Raw genomic sequence first — 18,003 nt, forward strand, 5'->3', positions numbered from 1 at the left:
AAAAAAAAAAAAAAAAAAAAAAAAAAAAATTTTAGCAGGCATGGTGATACACACCGCCCAGCTACTTGGGAGGCTGATGCAGGAGGACTGTGTGAGTCCACTTCAGGGCTGCAGTGGGCTATGATCGCACCATTGCATTCCAGCCTGGGTGACAGAGCAAGACCCTGTCTTAAAAAAAAAAAATGGTGCCAGGAACTGTGGATGTTTAAACATGCTTTAAACTCATCTATACCTCCTCAGGTCTGTGATTTCAGAATCTTAATTCCTAACAATTACATCTACTGTCATTACCTGGAGGCTCTTTGGTCTATTAGGGTGACAATAATCCCAGCGTCTCTTGACCTTCAGACACCCACAGCAAACCCCAGAGCTCTCTCTGGGCTCCTACACAGACTCCCAGCCTGCTGGTCTGCTCTGCCCTCATGGATCCAGTTGATCTGGAGCTCTTATTTCAGCAGGTACATACTGATGGTGCAGTGATGACCAAACAGCGACCAATCCATCCATCACTAGACAGCTCTCATGCAAAGAGACAGCAACAAAGCAACATCTAAGTCTTTATTAAGGTGAGTTTTTACAAACAAGCATCTATCCTAGTGTGGGGGATGAAGATGGGAGAAGAGAGCGGGGCAGCAGAAAGATGAGGATTCTCATCTATTGGTAATAAAGCTCCAGGTTCATCCCATCGTGGATTTCATCTGAAGGAGAGGTGTTAAGGAATCCTGACTCTGGCTTCCATCCCCACCCCTCTCATCCATTCATAGCTGGGTCAGGGTGGCCTGAGGTCTCAGCTCAGGGCTAAGGAAGCCCATTTTGGACCAGGCCATTTTTATTTGGAGAGAACTGAAACTTTACCAAAAAATTTCTGGCTGGGTGCAGTGGCTCACACCTGTAATCCCAGCACTTTGGGAAGCTGAAGCAGGTGGATCACTTGATGTCAGGAGTTTGAGACCAGCCTGGCCAACACAGTGATGTTTAAACACAGTGAAAACCCATCTCTACTAAAAATACAAAAAAGTTAGCTGGGCATGGTGGCAGGCACCTGTAATCCCAGCTACTTGGAAGGCTGAGACAGGAGAATCACTTAAACCCAGGAGGTAGAGGCTGCAGTGAGCCAAGATTGTGCCACTGTACTCCAGCCTGGGCAACAACAGCAAAACTCTACCTGAAAAAAAAAAAAGTTTGTTCCTTCTAGGCCAAGTGCAGTGGCTCATGACTATAATCCCAGCACTTTGGGAGGCCGAGGTGGGAGGATCACTTGAGGCCAGGAGTTCGAGACTAGCCTGGCAAATGTGGCAGAACCCCATCTCTACTAAAAATACAAAAACTAGCAAGGAGTGGTGGCACATGCCTGTAATCCCAGCTACTTGGGAGGCTGAGGCAGAACTGCTTGAACCCGGGAGGTGGAGGTTGCAGTGGACCAAGATCGTGCCACTGCACTCCAGCCTGGGCGATAGAGCGAGACTGTCTCAAAAAAAAATAAAATAAAAATTCAAAAAGTTTCTGTTCCTTCTGCACAATAGATATACCTGAGTCTCACCCCACCCTGACCTACTGTTCAGCACCCAGGTGGAGGTCAGTAATAAATATTTTGAACTTGAAGTCAAACTTTCACCAACTATCCTCTTCTCCAACCAAATAATTACATAGCTCCCATTTTCTTCTTCCTCTTTTTTTTTTTTTTGAGACAGTCTTCGCTCTGTTGCCTAGGATGGAGTGCAGTGGCACGATGTCGGTTCACTGCAAGCTCCGCCTCTCAGGTTCATGCCATTCTCCTGCCTCAGCCTCCCGAGCAGCTGGGACTACAGGCGCCCGCCACTATGCCCAGCTAATTTTTTTGTATTTTTTAGTAGAGACGGGGTTTCACCGTGTTAGCCAGGATGGTCTCGATCTCCTCACCTTGTGATCCGCCTACCTCGGCCTCCCCAAAGTGCTGGGATTACAGGCGTGAGCCACCGCGCCCAGCCTAGCTCCCATTTTCTAAGGGCTCACCATGTGCCACGTACTAAGTTAAACACTTAATATACATTATCTCATGCAGACTTTAGTTTTGAACAAAGATAACCGAGGCTGGGTATGTAGATGCTTCCTCAAGAAGTCACACAAAGGATACAGTCCCCCAGAGACACGTGGTCCTTAAAAATCGTGTACCTAAGGAAAAGAGACATTTTAGAGATAAGGCTAAGTAGGCTCTTCAGCCTGGAGGCCGAATGAGGTAGCTGAGCCTAAGCAAAGGGCTGCCTGTAGCGTTCCCCCAAACCAAAACCTTCCGGCCTAGTCCAGTCCACCCAGTGGCTCTACCACTGCACTCACCACTTCTTCAGGACAATCTTGTTCCAACGGGTGCCAGTTTGGGCTGCAATCAGCTTCTTAAGGTCCCCGATGGTATCATCCGTGCTGGGCGCAGAGGAGTTAAGGCAAATGGGAGCGGTAGAACGAGGACGAGGGCATTCCAGGGCTGAATACCATCTGCCAAGACCCCATCCGCCCCCTCTCCCGGGTTTAACGAAAACCATCCGACAACAGATTGAGTTGCCTGCCTCAAGCCAAGCATCCCTGCGGGTACCACTGCCTCTCGGCTGCCTGTGGATACTTGCATTTAACGCGGACCTTCTTCCCCAGACGGTCGTTGCAAACAACCTCGATCATCCTAGCTGGAGCTACACAGAGCAGTGGGGTGGAAGGTAGCAAAATCAGAGCTTCAGGCGTCTCCCAGACCCAGAAGCCCCAGCCTACAAGTCTCCCAGTCCCAGGCCCTAAAATTCCCGGTCACTGAGCCTTCCGTTCTGCCCCCAACCCCCCGGACTCGAATACTCCCAGGCCAAGTCCCCTGTCCCAGGGCCGCGAACCCCAGGCAGCCGCGCCTCCGCCCCTTCTCGACGCCTGAATGCCCTGACACAAAACTCCCTGGCCTCACCGCCCACTGACCCCAGACCCTGGGTGGCTGGGTCGCGACAGCTTTCCCCAACTCTGAGCCTCTCCGCTTGACCCCCTCACCTCGAATCGCCTAGAACCAGCCGACGCCACTAGCTGCTTGCGCCAGCGCAGACCTCTGGCCGCTGTTGACGCTGGGAACCGGAAGCGGAAGTAAAAATGCAGGGCCGGAAGTCCCGCCCCTAGCCAGACGGTGTGGTCAACACTGGCTCAGGTTCTTCCGGGTCTGCGGTCTGTTGGGTATTTGCGGTTCAGAAGTACCGGTTTCCGTGTCCCAAGGCTTGGCAGGGGGACGCCTGCGGTAGGCGCGCAGGGTAGAGAGGGGTGTCTCAGCGGGTGTGGGGCGAAAGGGCGTGGAGAGAGAGCCAGAGGTCCGGCGCCGGCCCCAACTCGTTTGAAGTGGTTGCCGGGAGACTCGGTCACATGGTGGGGCACCAGAGGGTCCGGGGGTGGGGGCCCGAAGCATCTTTCTGCGGCTACTAGGAGCGAGGGCGGAGGGTGTAGAGGACTACCTGCTCGCAAACGAGGTGTTCCCGATAAGTCCTGCTCTTGTAAACAAAGCAGGACTTTCCTTCTCTGTGAACAGGAAGAACAAAGGAGTCAGCGGCTAACAGCAGATGATGGGAACTGGTTAATGTTTAAGCATTTTGAGAAATCAGAAAGTCAGGGAAAGGTCAGAAAAACAACTCGTGTCAGAAAAACAACTCGTGTCTTGTGACGTGGTAAAATTCCACAAACGGTTACATAAAATAAAGCAGAGCGTGCTGTTGGGCGCGGCCGCCATGTTTGTTTTGTCTTGTGTTGTCATGTGTGTTCATTCCTTTGTTTAGGAAACAGGCGGACCCCAACATCTGGCGCAGCCAGCAGGGTTTGTGGCTCCAAGAGAGCAAGGAACCGGAGGGGGCACACCCCGGGTAAGTAAATAAAGGAGGGGGACCCACGGGAAAATTATGGGGAATTCCACCTCTCTGGCCTCGGAATATTTGCGGTTGCTTCAGGAACTGTTGATGTCCATAGGAGTAGAAGTAAAAGAAAAGACTTTGAAGCGATTGTTTGCCCATGTTGAACAACATTACTATTGGTTTCAATATCAAACTGAAGTGCAGCTAAATCGAAAAGCATGGTTGCAAGTAGTTAAAGTCCTGCATCCAGCTCATCAGCGAGGGCAAACAATGCCTCTGACTTTATGGACTTTGTGTGGTTCCATTACTCGGGCATTAGAGCTACTTGAAACTGGCTCAGAGCGTGGCGCTCCTGCCCCGGGAGGTGAGGCATCTGAAGGTTTAGAGAAAAATGATTTTGGAGAGGAACATATTCATGCCCCGGTTGCTGAGGATAAAGAGTTGGAGGAAGAGCTGATGCCCCCTTCATCTGAAGGAAATTCTGACATGCAGCGAATTTTAGATATGTTACAACAACTGTTAAAATCACAAGGTGCCACTGCCCCTGTTTATCCTATCCTTCCGCCACAAGCCTTCCCTGTTACTTTTCCCTCTGTTCCATTGGAGGAAGATTTCCCCTTACTGCCGCCTCCAGTCTCTGCCTGTGTCAGGTCAAGTTTTCTCTGTGCCTTTTCCTCCTGTGGGAGAAAAGAAGGAATTTAAGGTAAAAGATAATTTTGAAGAATTAGATTTGTTCCCGATAACACGAGCAGCTTTTGGCCCCAATGCTCAGTTCCCAAACGGTGGTCATAATGTGACTTTTACAGCACTACAATTTAAATTTTAAAAGAAATGAAAGCTGCAATTTCAAATTATGGGCCTCGGTCACCGTTTGTTCTCGGCCTTCTCGATTCCTTCTCTTCAGAACATATGATGATTCCTATTGACTGGGAAACGCTGGGAAAGGCTGTTCTTGACCGTTCTCAATGGCTTCAATTAAAGAGTTAGTGGTTGGAGGAAGCAAGAGTACAAGCTAGAAAAAATGCTACTCAAAATCCCCCAGGACCTACTGAAGAACAGCTTACAGGTTCAGGACAGTATGCCACTGTTAATACTCAGGCAGGCCTAGATGATATTGCCCTCACTCAGATTAAAGCTTTGTTCTTAAAAGCGTGGTCTAAAGTTGAAATAGCAGGCTAAACTACTTTATCTTTCGTAAAAATCCTACAAGGAGCCAATGAGCCGTATCCAGATTTTGTAGCCCGTCTTCAAGATGCTGTATTGAAGACTGTAGGTGCAGGCCTGCTTCTAAAATTCTTTTGGATACTCTAGCTTTTGAGAATGCTAATCCTGAGTGTCAAAAATTGCTGCATCCTCTAAAGGCCAGTGGAGCTGATTTAGATGAATACGTTCGGGCTTGTGCAGGTGTTGGAGGGGCCATTTATAATGCTCAGTTGTTTGCTGGGGCACTTTCTAAGGCTTTAAAAGGCAGTTCTAAACAAGGTGTGTGTTATCAATGTGGAAAACCTGGTCATTTTAAAAAGGAATGCCGGAAAAAACTAGGCTTTTCCGCCTCAAAAGAAAAAAGGTTACTTTCTGAGGTATGCAAACACTGGGAAAGGTCGACATTGGACAAATGAGTGCCGTTCAAAAACTGATGAGTGGAAATTTATTGTCACCTCTCCTGGGAAACGGGAGTCGGGGCCCGCAGGCTTGGGGCCCCAACAATTACAGTGCAGGCCTACCACAATACCCAGTGAGCAATGGCTTACAACATCAAGGAGTGACTTCGAGTCCTCCTTAAGGGTATCACACCTTACCCCAGTTTCTCAACTTTATGCTGCAACTAAGCAAAGCGCTGCTGCTGACTTAGCTATTACTTAGCTTTATACTCTGTCTCCTAATGGAGGAATATATAAGTTAGCTACTGGAGTGTGTGGTCCTTTGCCAAAGGGACACGTAGGACTTCTGTTAGGTCGAAGCAGCAGTGCTATGCGAGGGTTAATGGTGGTTCCGGGAATCATTGATCCTGATTTTACCGATGAAATTCTTATTATGGTCCAAGTCTCACAATTTATGCGCCTAGCAGCAGGGGAACATATTGCACAATTGCTTCTATTGCCTTTTTTTCCTTTTGTATCTAGAGATGTGTCTCGTCAAGGAGGTTTCGGTAGTACTGGGAAAACTGTTTTCTGGGAAACCTTAGTTTCTGATCAAAAACCTCTATGTTCTTTGCAAATTAATGGAATACTTTTGAAGGGATTAGTCAACAGAGTTGGGATTTATCCCTATTCATATGCTTGGCTTAAAATGGCCCTGGATCATTGGAAAGAAGAAACTAAGTATTCGTTACGTCTAATCCAGCCTAGTTAGCTGGCTTCCTCATAGTCCCTACCAAAGTGTCCAGTCCCCTGATTTGTGGTAAGGACCCTGAAGGATCAACAAGGAAACAAGGCCTTTTAAATTGTTCCTTCATTAAATATTAAACTTTTGGGGCCCGTATCTTTTACAACAATTTGTGCCTTTTTAAGCATTCCTCATAATTTCTTGCAGCTGCCAAAAAAATAATGATGTTCCAAAAATTGGGCTACAATCCTTTAAAAACCTTAAAGCCACTGTCCACAAAAAGCTCAAACCTTTTACAATTGAAGTGAAAACTAAATAACTCCTGTTGGGTGGAACAGTGCATTAATCTAAGAAAAAACTAAAAGGCTTAAAGAAAATTTAGTTAAGGAACAGTTGGCGACGGCATATTGAACCAGTACTTCTGCAGCGAATTCCCCTGGTTTTGTCTCATCAAAAAAAAAAAAAAAAAAAAAAAAAAAAAAAAAAAGAGGCACTTATTAACTGATCTTAGAGCTGTAAATGCCTGTATTCAACCTATGGGGACTTTACAACCTGGTCTTCCCAATCCAGCCCTTATCCCACAAAATTGGAAATTAATGGTCATAGACCTTAAAGATTGTTTTTTTACTATTCCGTTACAACCCCAAGATTGTGAAAAATTTGCCTTTACTGTTCCCGAATATAATAATGGACAGCCTACTCAAAGATATCAATGGAAAGTTCTCCCTCAAGGTATGCTTAATAGTCCTACTCTATGTCAAAAATTTGTTCATAGAGCTTTAAATCCTGTTAGATGCCAATTCCCCACTGTATTAATTTACCATTACATGGATGATATTTTATTGGCAACTCCTGATGAAGTCTTACAGAGTCAAGTTTTTCAAGCTTTACAACAACAATTAACTCAATATAATTTACCTACTTCTCCTGAAAAAAATTCAGACTCAATTTCCTATTCAATATCTAGGATACCTTTTAGCAGAAAAGCATATTCGGCCTCAAAAGGTTCAAATTCGAAGAGATCAACTTTTGACCCTTAATGATTTTCAAAAATTGTTAGGGGACATAAGTTGGCTTCGCCCCATCTTAGGCATCCCTACTTATAAATTGCGACATTTATTTGCTACCTTAGAAGGGGACTCAGATTTAAATAGTTCCCGTCAATTATCCCCTGCAGCAGAAGAAGAGTTGTCATTTGTAGAAAATAAAATTAGTAAAGCTCATCTTGATTATATTGCGCCCAATCTTCCAGTTTCTTTGTGTCTTTTTCATACTCCTTATTCGCCAACGGCCGTTTTACATCAAGATAATAACATTCTGGAATGGCTGTTTTTAGCTAATAAAGCCATTAAAAAAATACACCCCTACATTGATAAGTTGGCTAAATTAATTATTAAAGGACGACATCGAGCTTGTCAGTTGCTTGGTACTGATCCTATAAAAATTATTACCCGATTAATCAATACATTGAATCTCTACTAGAAACTCATGAAGGTTGGCAAGTGGCTTGTGCTGAGTATGCTGGTTCTTTTTCTCAACACTATCCTAGTAATAAATTATTTGCCTTCCTACAACAATATTCTCTACTGCCATATAATCCTCTCTCTTATACTCCAGTTAAAGGTCCCACCTTTTTTACTGATGCTTCTAGCAATGGAAAAGCTAGATACTGGACATCAGATAATTCAAAAATTTCTCACTATCCTTTTGAATCAGTACAACAGGGAGAACTTTTTGCCATTCTTAGGGTTCTACAAGACTGGCCTCAGACACCTTGTAATATAGTTAGTGATTCCCAATATGCTGTATATGTAACTAAATATATTTCTCAAACTTCCTTACCATTATTTCCTCAAACTCCTTTACAAAAAGTATTTTCTCTATTATTTGCAACTCTTACTTCTCGCATTGCCCCCCTTTTTGTCACTCATATTCGTTCCCATTCAGCTTTGCCAGGACCTTTAACTTTTGGCAATAGCCAGATTGATTCTTTACTTATTGGCAGTGTCCAACGGGCTCAGGCTGAGCACCAATTACATCATACTAACAGTTTAGGATTACAACGGCGATTTTCTATAACACACCATCAAGCCCAAGCTATATTGCCAGAGCGTGTCCATCTTGTGCTCCTATTATTGCACCTTTTTTAAGTCCAGGTATCAACTCCCGAGGCACTCAACAAAACCACATTTGGCAAATGGATGTAACTTATGTTTCTTCCTTTGGTCGTTTAAAATATGTTCATCAGGCCGGGCGCGGTGGCTCAAGCCTGTAATCCCGGCACTTTGGGAGGCCGAGATCACGAGGTCAGGAGATCGAGACCATCCTGGCTAACACGGTGAAACCCCGTCTCTACTAAAAAATACAAAAAACTAGCCGGGCGAGGTGGCGGGCGCCTGTAGTCCCAGCTACTCCAGAGGCTGAGGCAGGAGAATGGTGTAAACCCAGGAGGCGGAGCTTGCAGTGAGCTGAGATCCGGCCACTGCACTCCAGCCCGGGTGACAGAGCGAGACTCCGTCTCAAAAAAAAATAAAATAAAATATGTTCATCATACAATTAATACATGGTCACATTTCCAATGGGCTACACCATTACCCTCTGAAAAGGCTGACTCTGTTATTACTCATTTACTTGCTTTGCAGTTACGGGAGTTCCTGCTGAATTAAAAACTGATAATGCCCCTGCTTATTGCTCTCGTAAATTGGCTGCCTTCCTCTATACCATATACATCATTCCACTGGTATTCCATTTAATAGTCAAGGCCAAGCAATTATTGAAAGAGCCAATGCTACTTTAAAATTACAACTTTCAAAACAAACGGGGAAATGGGCAAGATTCCCCCAAACATCAAATTCTGAAAGCCCTATTTACTTTAAATTTTCTCAACCATTGGCGCCAATTACGGCAATCAGCAGTGGAAAAACATTTTCAACAACCTTTAGAAAAGCCACAAAATAGTAATCTGTGGGTGTATTATCCTTCATTACAAGGACAATATTTAAAAGGAAAAGTTTTACAATGGGGCCGAGGCTATGCTCTTGTGCGTACAGGTGCCGGAGACGAGTGGTTTCCATCTCGACGGTTTTAACAGTGCCATGGCGAAGAGGAGCCGATCCGAAGAGTTCCTGAAGGAATTCCAGGTCCTAATGAGTGCTCAGAGAACATTCACCTTCGGAACTCAACGTGCAGAGCCTCCGACATGGGGACAGCTGAAAAAGCTCACTCAGGAAGCTGAAGGGGTTGTTCAGCAAGCTGGACAACCAAAAACGCCACTGACTTTATTTTTGGCTATGCTGGCTGTAGTGAATTGCCAGGTAACAGCTGGAGAATTTATATACTGGGCTTATATTCCCTTTCCACCCTTATATCAAGGTGTGGCATGGGGAAACAAAGAGGTCCCAGTATTTACTAATGATACTGTTTGGATGCCATCACCGTTTTTAAACCAGGATCCTAAATTAGACACTGGCACAGTGAATAGTTCATATCAATTTGGGGTTGAAGGGTTACCTATATGTCTTGGGAGTAGTTCACATTGTCTGCATCCTTCTCATGAGGCTTGGGCTGTTCGTTATAACCATAGTCACATTGCTGCCTTTACTATGATTTTTGTTGCTCAAAGTTTTAAGTATAATCATACTGCATTACTAAATGAAACTCTGCCCACTACATTATCTTTATGCCCTATCCCTGATGTGTACGGAGGTGTTTCCCAATTAGAGTGGACTAGGTGTAGAGAGTAGTAGGCGCGCGATTATTATTAGAAGAAAAGGAAAAAGTTGGCCCCGGGCCCGTCGGTGGGCTCAAGCCTGTAATTCCCACAGCTTGGGAGGCTGGATGGGCGGATCACAAGGTCAGGAGATCAAGACAATCCGGCCTAATACAGTGAAACCCCGTCTCTAAGCTAAAAAAAAATAAACAAAAACTAGCTGGGCGAGGTGGCGGCGCCTGTAGTCCCAGCTACTCGGAGGGCGAGGGCAGGAGAATGCAATAAACCTGGGAGGGCGAGCTTGCAGTGAGCTGAGATCTGGCACTGCACTCCCAGCCTGGGCGACAGAGCGAGACTACGCCGCCCGTCTCAAAAAAAAAAAAAAGGAAAAAGTCGTAATTCGCTTATCAACAGATTGGAGTGTAGCATGGAGATTTCAAACCTAAAATTTAGTCCATGTCAACCTACGTTGGCAATAAGGTAATCACAGCATTGGCTGGCAGATGCAATGAAACCTATTATTTTCGCATGATGGTGGTCTATCAGCGCACGCCTATGCCAGGCATTGGCTAATAATTCAGCAAATACAAAGTCAGAATTTGGAAGTTGCTAGGCTGCTGGTAAACTAATGTTCACTTTCATGGGAAACATGTCCTTAAATCTTACTAATATTGCTAATCCTTTTCATATATCTTTGCATCGAAATAGATCTAGATATGTCGTTGCATGTGTAAAGAAACCTTATTTGTTATTTGCAGGAATCTTTAAATGGGATAATAATACAGGGGTAGTTAGCTATACAGGCAATTGTACATTCTTAAGTTGTGTAAATACTACTTGGTGGAATAATAATTGAAATGAGTCTCACTCCGATTTATATATTTTGAGAGCCAGAAAAGAAAACTGGCTACCTGTAAACTTAACACGCGCTTGGAGTGAATCTGCTGGGGTTACTCAAATTTACAAAATAATGCAAGATCTTGTCCACCGCAGTAGGAGAATGGTTGGAATCGTCGTGACGGTGTGCTAGGACTTGTAGCAATTGCCTCCACTGCCACTGTTGCTGGATTAGCTTTACATCAGAGTATCCAAAATGCAGAATTTGTACAACAATGGCATGAACAGTCCCATTTGTTGTGGCAACAACAACGAAACATAGATGCGCATCTGACTGAATGAGTGGATAATTTGGAGCAAGTAGTTTCTTGGATAGGTGATCAATTGACAGTGTTGAACACTCGAGCTTTGTTAAAATGTGATTGAAATACTACCCAATTTTGGGCCAGGCGCGGTGGCTCAAGCCTGTAATCCCAGCACTTTGGGAGGCCGAGACGGGCGGATCACGAGGTCAGGAGATCGAGACCATCCTGGCGAACACGGTGAAACCCCGTCTCTACTAAAAAATATTCAAAAAACTAGCCGGCGGCGACGGTCGCGGGCGCCCTGTAGTCCCAGCTACTCGGAGGCTTGAGGCAGGAGAATGGCGTAAACCGGAGGCGGAGCTTGCCAGTGAGCTGAGATCCGCCAACTGCACCTCCAAGCCTGGGTGACAGAGCGAAGACTCCGTCTCAAAAAAAAAAAAAAAAAAAAAAAGAAATACTACCCAATTTTGTATTACTCCTTGTTCCTTTTAATAGCACTATACATAACTGGACTGAGATAAAGAAACTTGTAATTGGCCATAACAATCTTTCCCTGGAAATACAGGAATTAACACAAAATATTTCTGAAACATTTCACAATCAGTTACCATTGTTAACTGGAGCAGATTTAATGACTGGTATTGCACAAAGCTTGACGTCTTGAAACCCTATGAACTCTGTAAAAACTTTACTGACTTCTGTTTCTAGTAACGTATTGATTGTTGTTCTTGCCTTTGTCATTTTCACAGTCTGCTGGAGATGGTGTCAGAGGTCAAACACTGGGTCCCAGCGAGCCCAACATGTGATGATGGTTTTAAAAGAAATTCAAACCTGTAAATAAAGAAGGGGGAGATGTAGAGGACTAGGTGCTCGCAAACGAGATGTTCCCGATAAGTCCTGCTCTTGCAAACAAAGCAGGACGTTCCTTCTCTGCAAACAGGAAGAACAAAGGAATCAGCTGCAAACAGCAGACTCTGGGAACTAGTTAATGTTTAAGCGTCTTGAGAAATCAGAAAGTCAGGGAAAGGTCAGAAAAACAGCTCGTGTCTTGTGACGTGGTAAAATTCCACAAACGGTTGTATAAAATAAAGCAGAGCTTGCCGTTCGGCATAGCTGCCATGTTTGTCTTGTATGTTCATTTGTTTAGGAAACAGGTGGACCCCAACAGAGGGGGTAGGGGGGAGCGAGTTCTGCAGTCATCCCTTCTGACCCCCTGGGTTCATTCAGGGCTGGGCCTCCTGAGCATTTTGCTCACCTCGCCCTCTGGCCATCGCGTTCCCCCGGGATGTGGACTCCAGTCAATAGGCGAAGCTGGATCCTGGACTATACGCTGCCCAATAACTGCTGTTACCGCGTGGTGCCGCACAGTTCCAGGCTCTTGGTGCCCAGAACAAAGATTTGGACGAGTCACACAGAGATAGCAAAGCAGCAAGTTTATTAAGCACAGTATTCCACTCTCGGAGGGGAGAGCGGACTGACCTCTGCGAGATAAGATCAGCCCCAGCTTGGTGTAGTTTGGGTTTTTTTTTTTTTTTTTTCCGACGTAGTCTCACTCTGTTGCCTGGGCTGGAGTGCAATGGTACGGTCTCGGCTCACTGCAGCCTTCGCCTTCCGAGTAGCTGGGATTACAGGCGCCTGCCACCACGCCCGGCTAATTTTTGTAGTTTTAGTAGAGATAGTGTTTCACCATGTTGGCCAGGCTTTTCTTCTTTTCCCAAGGCTGCCCAATTTGTAGCCAGTGTCTACCTTTTTGAATGATAGGTGTGTTGCTTAGTTACTTTGGCCCCTGTGCGCTTGAGGGCCGTCGTCGTTTTTTTTTTTTTTTTTTTTTTTTTTTTGAGACGGAGTCTCCCTCTGTCGCCTGGGCTGGAGTGCAGTGGCCGGATCTTAGTTCGTTGCAAGCTCCGCCTCCCGGGTTCACGCCATTCTCCCGCCTCTTCATTCCATAATTTTAAGTACATGTATGATATGCTGTCCATATGCATGAGCGCTAATGAGCTGGTTATCCTTATGTTAAGGATACTTTTTGTCTTTAATGCACATGCTTATGCCTAAAGAGCTGTTCCTTACTGGTTTTGTCCTGATTTCCCCGGCCATGGGATTTTTACTCAGTTTTTAATCTTCCTTTTGTTTTCTCTTCTCAGCTTCTGCTATTTATCTTGCTTCTTGCTCACCCGCCCCTTCACCTTGCATCTGCTCTCTGCTCTTTGCTTTTACTTATTTTGCCCTTTATCCAACGTTTAATTCCCTTTGCTCTTCTGCTTCATTTTCCTTGTTCTCCTGCCTCACTGTCAGTCACCAACCTTAAATGCCTGCAAGGTAACTGGAAACTTTGGACAACTGCACAGTCTCCTGCATCTATATCTTTGGGGAGCACTCCATACCAGATTCCAGGTTTGCCAGGGCTGGTGGGACAAGGGCCTTCCTTCCTCAATTCAAACAATTTGTAAACCAAAAAGTATCTGAAACAGGTCTCAATCAATTGACAGGTTTATGTAGACAAGGTTAAGGACATGCCTGTAATCCCAGCACTTTGGGAGGCCGAGGTGGGCAGATCATAAGGTCAGGAGTTTGAGACTAGCCTGGCCAACATGATGAAACCCTGTCTCTACTAAAAATAAAAAAAAGAAAAAAGAAAAATTTAGCCAGGTGTGGTGGCAGGCACCTGTAATCCCAGCTACTTGGGAGACTGAGGTAGGAGAATGGCTTGAACACTGGAGGCGGAGGTTGCAGTGAGCTGAGATTGCGCCACTGCACTCCATCCTGGGCAACAGAGTGAGGCTGTGTCTCAATTCTTTTTTTTTTTTTTGAGACAGTCTTGCTCTGTTGCCCAGGCTGGAGTGCAGTGGAACAAACTCAGCTCACTGCAACTTCTGCCTCCCTTGTTCAAGCGATTCTCTTGCCTCAGCCTCCTGAGTAGCTGGAATTACAGGCACGCACCACCACGCCTAGCTATTTTTTGTATTTTTAGTAAAGACAGCGTTTCACCATGTTGTCCAGGCTGATCTCGAACTGCTGACCTCAAGTGATCCGCCCACCTCAACCTCCCAAAACGCTGGGATTACAGGCGTGAGCCACCATGCCTGGCCTATTATTTGCTTTTGAATGGCAGGATCCAGAGACTAAAACCACGTTTTACTATTGTTGAACTATACTGCTACAATGATTTAAGAATTCTCCAATACTAGCGTGGTGGCTCAAGCCTGTTTCCGGCACTTTGGTAGGCTGAGGTGGGCAGATCACCTGAGGCCAGGAGTTCAAGACCTGCCTGACCAACATGGAGAAACCCCATCTCAGCTAAAAATACAGAATCAGCCTGGCGTGGTGGTGCATGACTGTGATCCCACCTACTTGGGAGGCTGAGGCAGGAGAACTGCATGAACCAGAGAGGTGGAGGTTGTGGTGAGTTGAGATAGTGCCATTGCACTCCAGCCTGGGCAACAAGAGAAACTCCCGGGATTACAGGCATGCACCACCACGCCTAGCTAATTTTGTATTTTTAGTAGTGATGGGGTTTCTCCATGTTGGTCAGGCTGGTCTCGAACTCCCGACCTCAGGTGATCTGCCGGCCTTGGCCTCCCAAAGTGCTGGGATTACAGGCATGAACCACTACGCCCAGCCACTCTTCTGTTTTTCTATTCTAAGGTCTCATAATGTTTAACCTGTGTACTTTCCTTAAAAATTCCAGACACTGGCCTTGAAAATCTAAATATAGGCCAGGCGTGATGGCTCACACCTGTAATCCTAGCACTTTGGGAGGCCAAGGCAGGTGGATTGCATGAGTTCAGGAGTTGGAGACCAGCCTGGGCAACACGGTGAAACCCCGCCTCCACTGAAATACAAAAAAATTAGCCAGGTATGGTGGCATGCGCCTGTAGTCCTAGCTACTTGGGAGGCTGAGGCAGGAGAGTTCTTCTCTTGAACCCAGGGGGCAGAGGTTGCAGTGAGCCAAGGTCACGCCACTACACTCCAGCTTGGGAGACACAGTGAGACTCCCGTCTCCAAATGAAACCAAGCCAAAAAAAGAAAATCTAAATATAAAACCAAAGCTGTGGAACGTCCCATTCCAGGGAAAGAATCCACAATCCTGTTTTGGTCAAGCTGACACCCGCCAGACCAGCAGGTGGCCCATTACTCAAACTAGTAATGGAAACCGGACATGCTGACTTGTGCATCTGAACTCCATTTCCTGACCCCTAGCTGCAGCTGTACCTTGGTAGAACACCCCTTTTCTTTCCTGTCTTGATGATTATTGGAATACTCTGTAAGTTTCCCTAATTAATGCTTTGGACTGATTGCTCTGGTAATTGGTGTTTTCTTGAAATCCCCACTGGTCCCATCTTGGGATGATTTAGGGCATTCCTTTGTGGGAACTCCCCTGCCTCTGCTTTTGGGGAGACTCTAGCCAGAACAAAACAGATTGGAAGGTCAAAAGTGAGCTGAGGGGGCTGAGGTGCCTGAGGAAGTTTAGAAGCAGCACATCTTTGCATTCTCTTAGAAATCCTGGGTCACGGCCAGGCACAGTGACTCACACCTATAATCCCAACACTTTGGGAGGTCAAGGCGGGTGGATCACTTCAGGTCAGGAGTTTGAGACCAGCCTGGCCAATTGGCAAAACCCCATCTCTACTAAAACTACAAAAATGTGGTGGGCGTCTGTAATCCCAGCTACTCAGGAGGCTAAGGCAGGAGAATCGCTTGAACCTGGGAGGCAGAGGTTGCAGTGAGCTGAGATCGTGCCACTGCACTCCAGCCTGGGCAACAAAGTGAGACTCTGTTTGAAAACAAAGAAATACTGGGCCGGGCGCGGTGGCTCACGCCTGTAATCCCAGCACTTTGGGAGGCCGAGGTGGGTGGATGATGAGGTCAGGAGATCAAGACCATCCTAGCTAACACAGTGAAACCCCGTCTGTACTAGAAGTACAAAAAAATGAGCCATGCATGGTGGCAGGCGCCTGTAGTCCCAGGAGGGGAGGCTGAGGCAGGAGAATGGCGTGAACCTGGGAGGTGGAGTTTGCAGTGAGCCAAGATCCAGCCTGGGTAATAGTGCAAGACTCCGTCTCAAAAACAAACAAAAAAAGAAAAAGAAAACAAATAAATACTGGGTCACGCAAGCATTGACTATAGTTACCACTGCATGGTAGCATGGTAAGATTACTGAGAGTCTCATTCTCCCTTTTTTTTAAAAAAAAAAATTTTTTTTTGAGACAGTGTCTTGCTCTGTCACCCAGGCTGGAGTGCATGGCACAGTTAGAGCTCACTGCAGCCTCCAATTCCAGGACTCCAGGGGACTCAACTCCTGGGACTTCAGGTGTGCACCACCAAGCCTGGCTGATTTTTTTACTTTTTGGAGAGACACTGTCTCACTATGTTGCCCTGGCTGGTCTCAAACTCCTGGCCTCAAGTGACCCTCCCAAAGTGCTGGAATTACAGGCATGAGCGACCACACCCGGCCTAATTTTCCCCTTCGTGGTGTTTTTCCAGATTTCTGACACTGAACATATGTTACTTTTGTAATCACTGGGGGTGGAAAAGGAAATGTTTGCTTTTTCAAAATGTTCTAATTTATCAGTGCTTGATTCAAAGATTTGCCAAGCACAGGGTCTTGGTGCTGAGCTGTCGGGCGAGGAGTTGGGAAAGGGATGGGGAGTACTGCCGAGGGAAGAGGAAAATGGGGCCAGGTGCCATTACATCACACCTGCAATCCCAGCACTGGGAGAACAAAGTGGTAGATCACCTGAGGTCAGGAGTTCGAGACCAGCTTGAGCAACATTGCAAAACCCCGTCTCTACTAAAAATAAAAAAATTAGCCAGGTGTGTTGGCACACGCCTATAGTTTCAGCTACCTGGGGGGTTGAGGCACAAGAATCACATGAACTTGGGAGGTGGAGGTTGCAGTGAGCGAGATCACACCACTACACTCCAGCCTGGGACTCTATCTCAAAAAAAGAAAAAAAAGGCCGGGCACAGTGGCTCACGCCTATAATCCCACCACTTTGAGAGGCTGAGGCGGGCGGATCGCCTATCACCTGAGGTCAGGAGTTCAAAACCAGCCTGACCAACATGGTGAAACCCCATTTCTTCTAAAAATACAAAATTAGCTGGGTGTGGTGGCACATGCCTTAAATCCCAGCTACTTGGGAGGCTGAGGCAGGAGAATCGATTGAACCCGGGAGGTGGAGGTTGCAGGGAGCCAAGATTGCGCCATTGCACTCCAGCCTGGGCAACGAGAGCAAAACTCTGTCCCAAAATAATAAAGAAAAGAAAATAAATTTTAAAAAATGAAGTGGATCCTGGTACAAGGTTTAGAAGGTATGTAAGAATGCCTCCATTATTTTAAATGAACTCTTAAGTTCTGAGGAAACCCAGGCGGGGTCTTAAGGACTTTGTTTTACCTTCTAGCTTTTGCTCGAAGGCCCCACTTTCTCCAGGTCTTTAAGTTTTTTTTTTTTTTTTTTTTGAGACGGAGTCTTGCTCTGTCACCCAGGCTGGAATGCAGTGGTGTGATCTTGGCTCACTGCAAGCTCCGCCTCCTGGGTTCACGCCGTTCTCCTGCCTCAGCCTCCTGAGTACACACATTCATCAGAGCTACTGCAAGGTATTGGTGAAGGCTTACTGCTGTGGTTGCACATGGAGACCTGGCCTGCTGTAAGAAGATCTGTTCTCAGAGCCGCTTTCCTTGGCGGGGGGCGGGGGAGGATACTTTCCAGGAGGTAAAGTTTTGGGTCAAGACCCAAGAAGTAAGCTGGGCAGGCCCCTTCTACACTCTTGTTTCCTGGGTTCCTGGCCCAGAGGAAGGCTTGCGTGTGGGTTTCTTTTTCTCTCACCTGACTACTTCCCTCCCTCCAGCCCTGCATGCTGGTGGTGCAGGAACCCCCTGTAACTGAGTGGGGATGGCAGGGAAGAGACACCTGGGTTCTGCCAAACTGAAAGGAACTCCCCTTCCCCTGCCAGAGTTCACAAGAAGGGAGGTAATCTTAGGGGTGGAGGC

At 46.3% G+C, this 18,003-nt stretch overlaps 2 protein-coding genes across 6 annotated transcripts in view; one reads left to right on the top strand and one right to left on the bottom strand.

Annotated features, from left to right (window-relative positions):
• LOC108534488 (endogenous retrovirus group K member 8 Rec protein-like) overlaps window positions 1-12,570 on the top strand; it is a 19,969-nt gene extending 7,399 nt beyond the window's left edge. For 2 of the 4 annotated variants that reach the window (XM_017879859.1, XM_017879860.1), the window contains exons 2-5: window positions 456-566; window positions 3,765-3,848; window positions 9,253-9,475; window positions 11,762-12,566. In XM_017879859.1, the coding sequence (XP_017735348.1) occupies window positions 523-566; window positions 3,765-3,848; window positions 9,253-9,475; window positions 11,762-11,818 (408 nt within the window). In that variant the 5' untranslated portion in view covers window positions 456-522 and the 3' untranslated portion in view covers window positions 11,819-12,566. Of the gene's footprint in view, window positions 1-455; window positions 567-3,123; window positions 3,236-3,764; window positions 3,849-9,211; window positions 9,476-11,761 lie in introns of those variants that run through there. The other 2 variants (XR_001886993.1, XR_001886994.1) reach the window with 2 other exon arrangements.
• Window positions 544-3,108, bottom strand: UBL5 (ubiquitin like 5). Of its 2 annotated transcripts, XM_017879862.1 has the most exons (5): window positions 2,998-3,108; window positions 2,594-2,660; window positions 2,314-2,397; window positions 2,114-2,151; window positions 544-698 (listed from the first exon to the last, which is right to left on the bottom strand). In XM_017879862.1, the coding sequence occupies exons 2-5, from the start codon at window positions 2,647-2,649 to the stop codon at window positions 655-657; spliced, it is 222 nt and encodes a 73-aa protein (XP_017735351.1). In that variant the 5' UTR covers window positions 2,650-2,660; window positions 2,998-3,108; the 3' UTR covers window positions 544-654. The 2 variants fall into 2 exon arrangements, with proteins under 2 accessions (XP_017735351.1, XP_017735350.1); XM_017879861.1 differs by having other exon boundaries at window positions 2,314-2,660; window positions 2,998-3,076.
• Window positions 12,571-18,003: the final 5,433 nt, after the last annotated feature.

The sequence above is a fragment of the Rhinopithecus bieti genome, unplaced genomic scaffold (assembly GCF_001698545.2).
Source record: "Rhinopithecus bieti isolate Rb0 unplaced genomic scaffold, ASM169854v2 scaffold_10589, whole genome shotgun sequence".
Classification (NCBI taxonomy): Eukaryota; Metazoa; Chordata; class Mammalia; order Primates; family Cercopithecidae; genus Rhinopithecus; species Rhinopithecus bieti.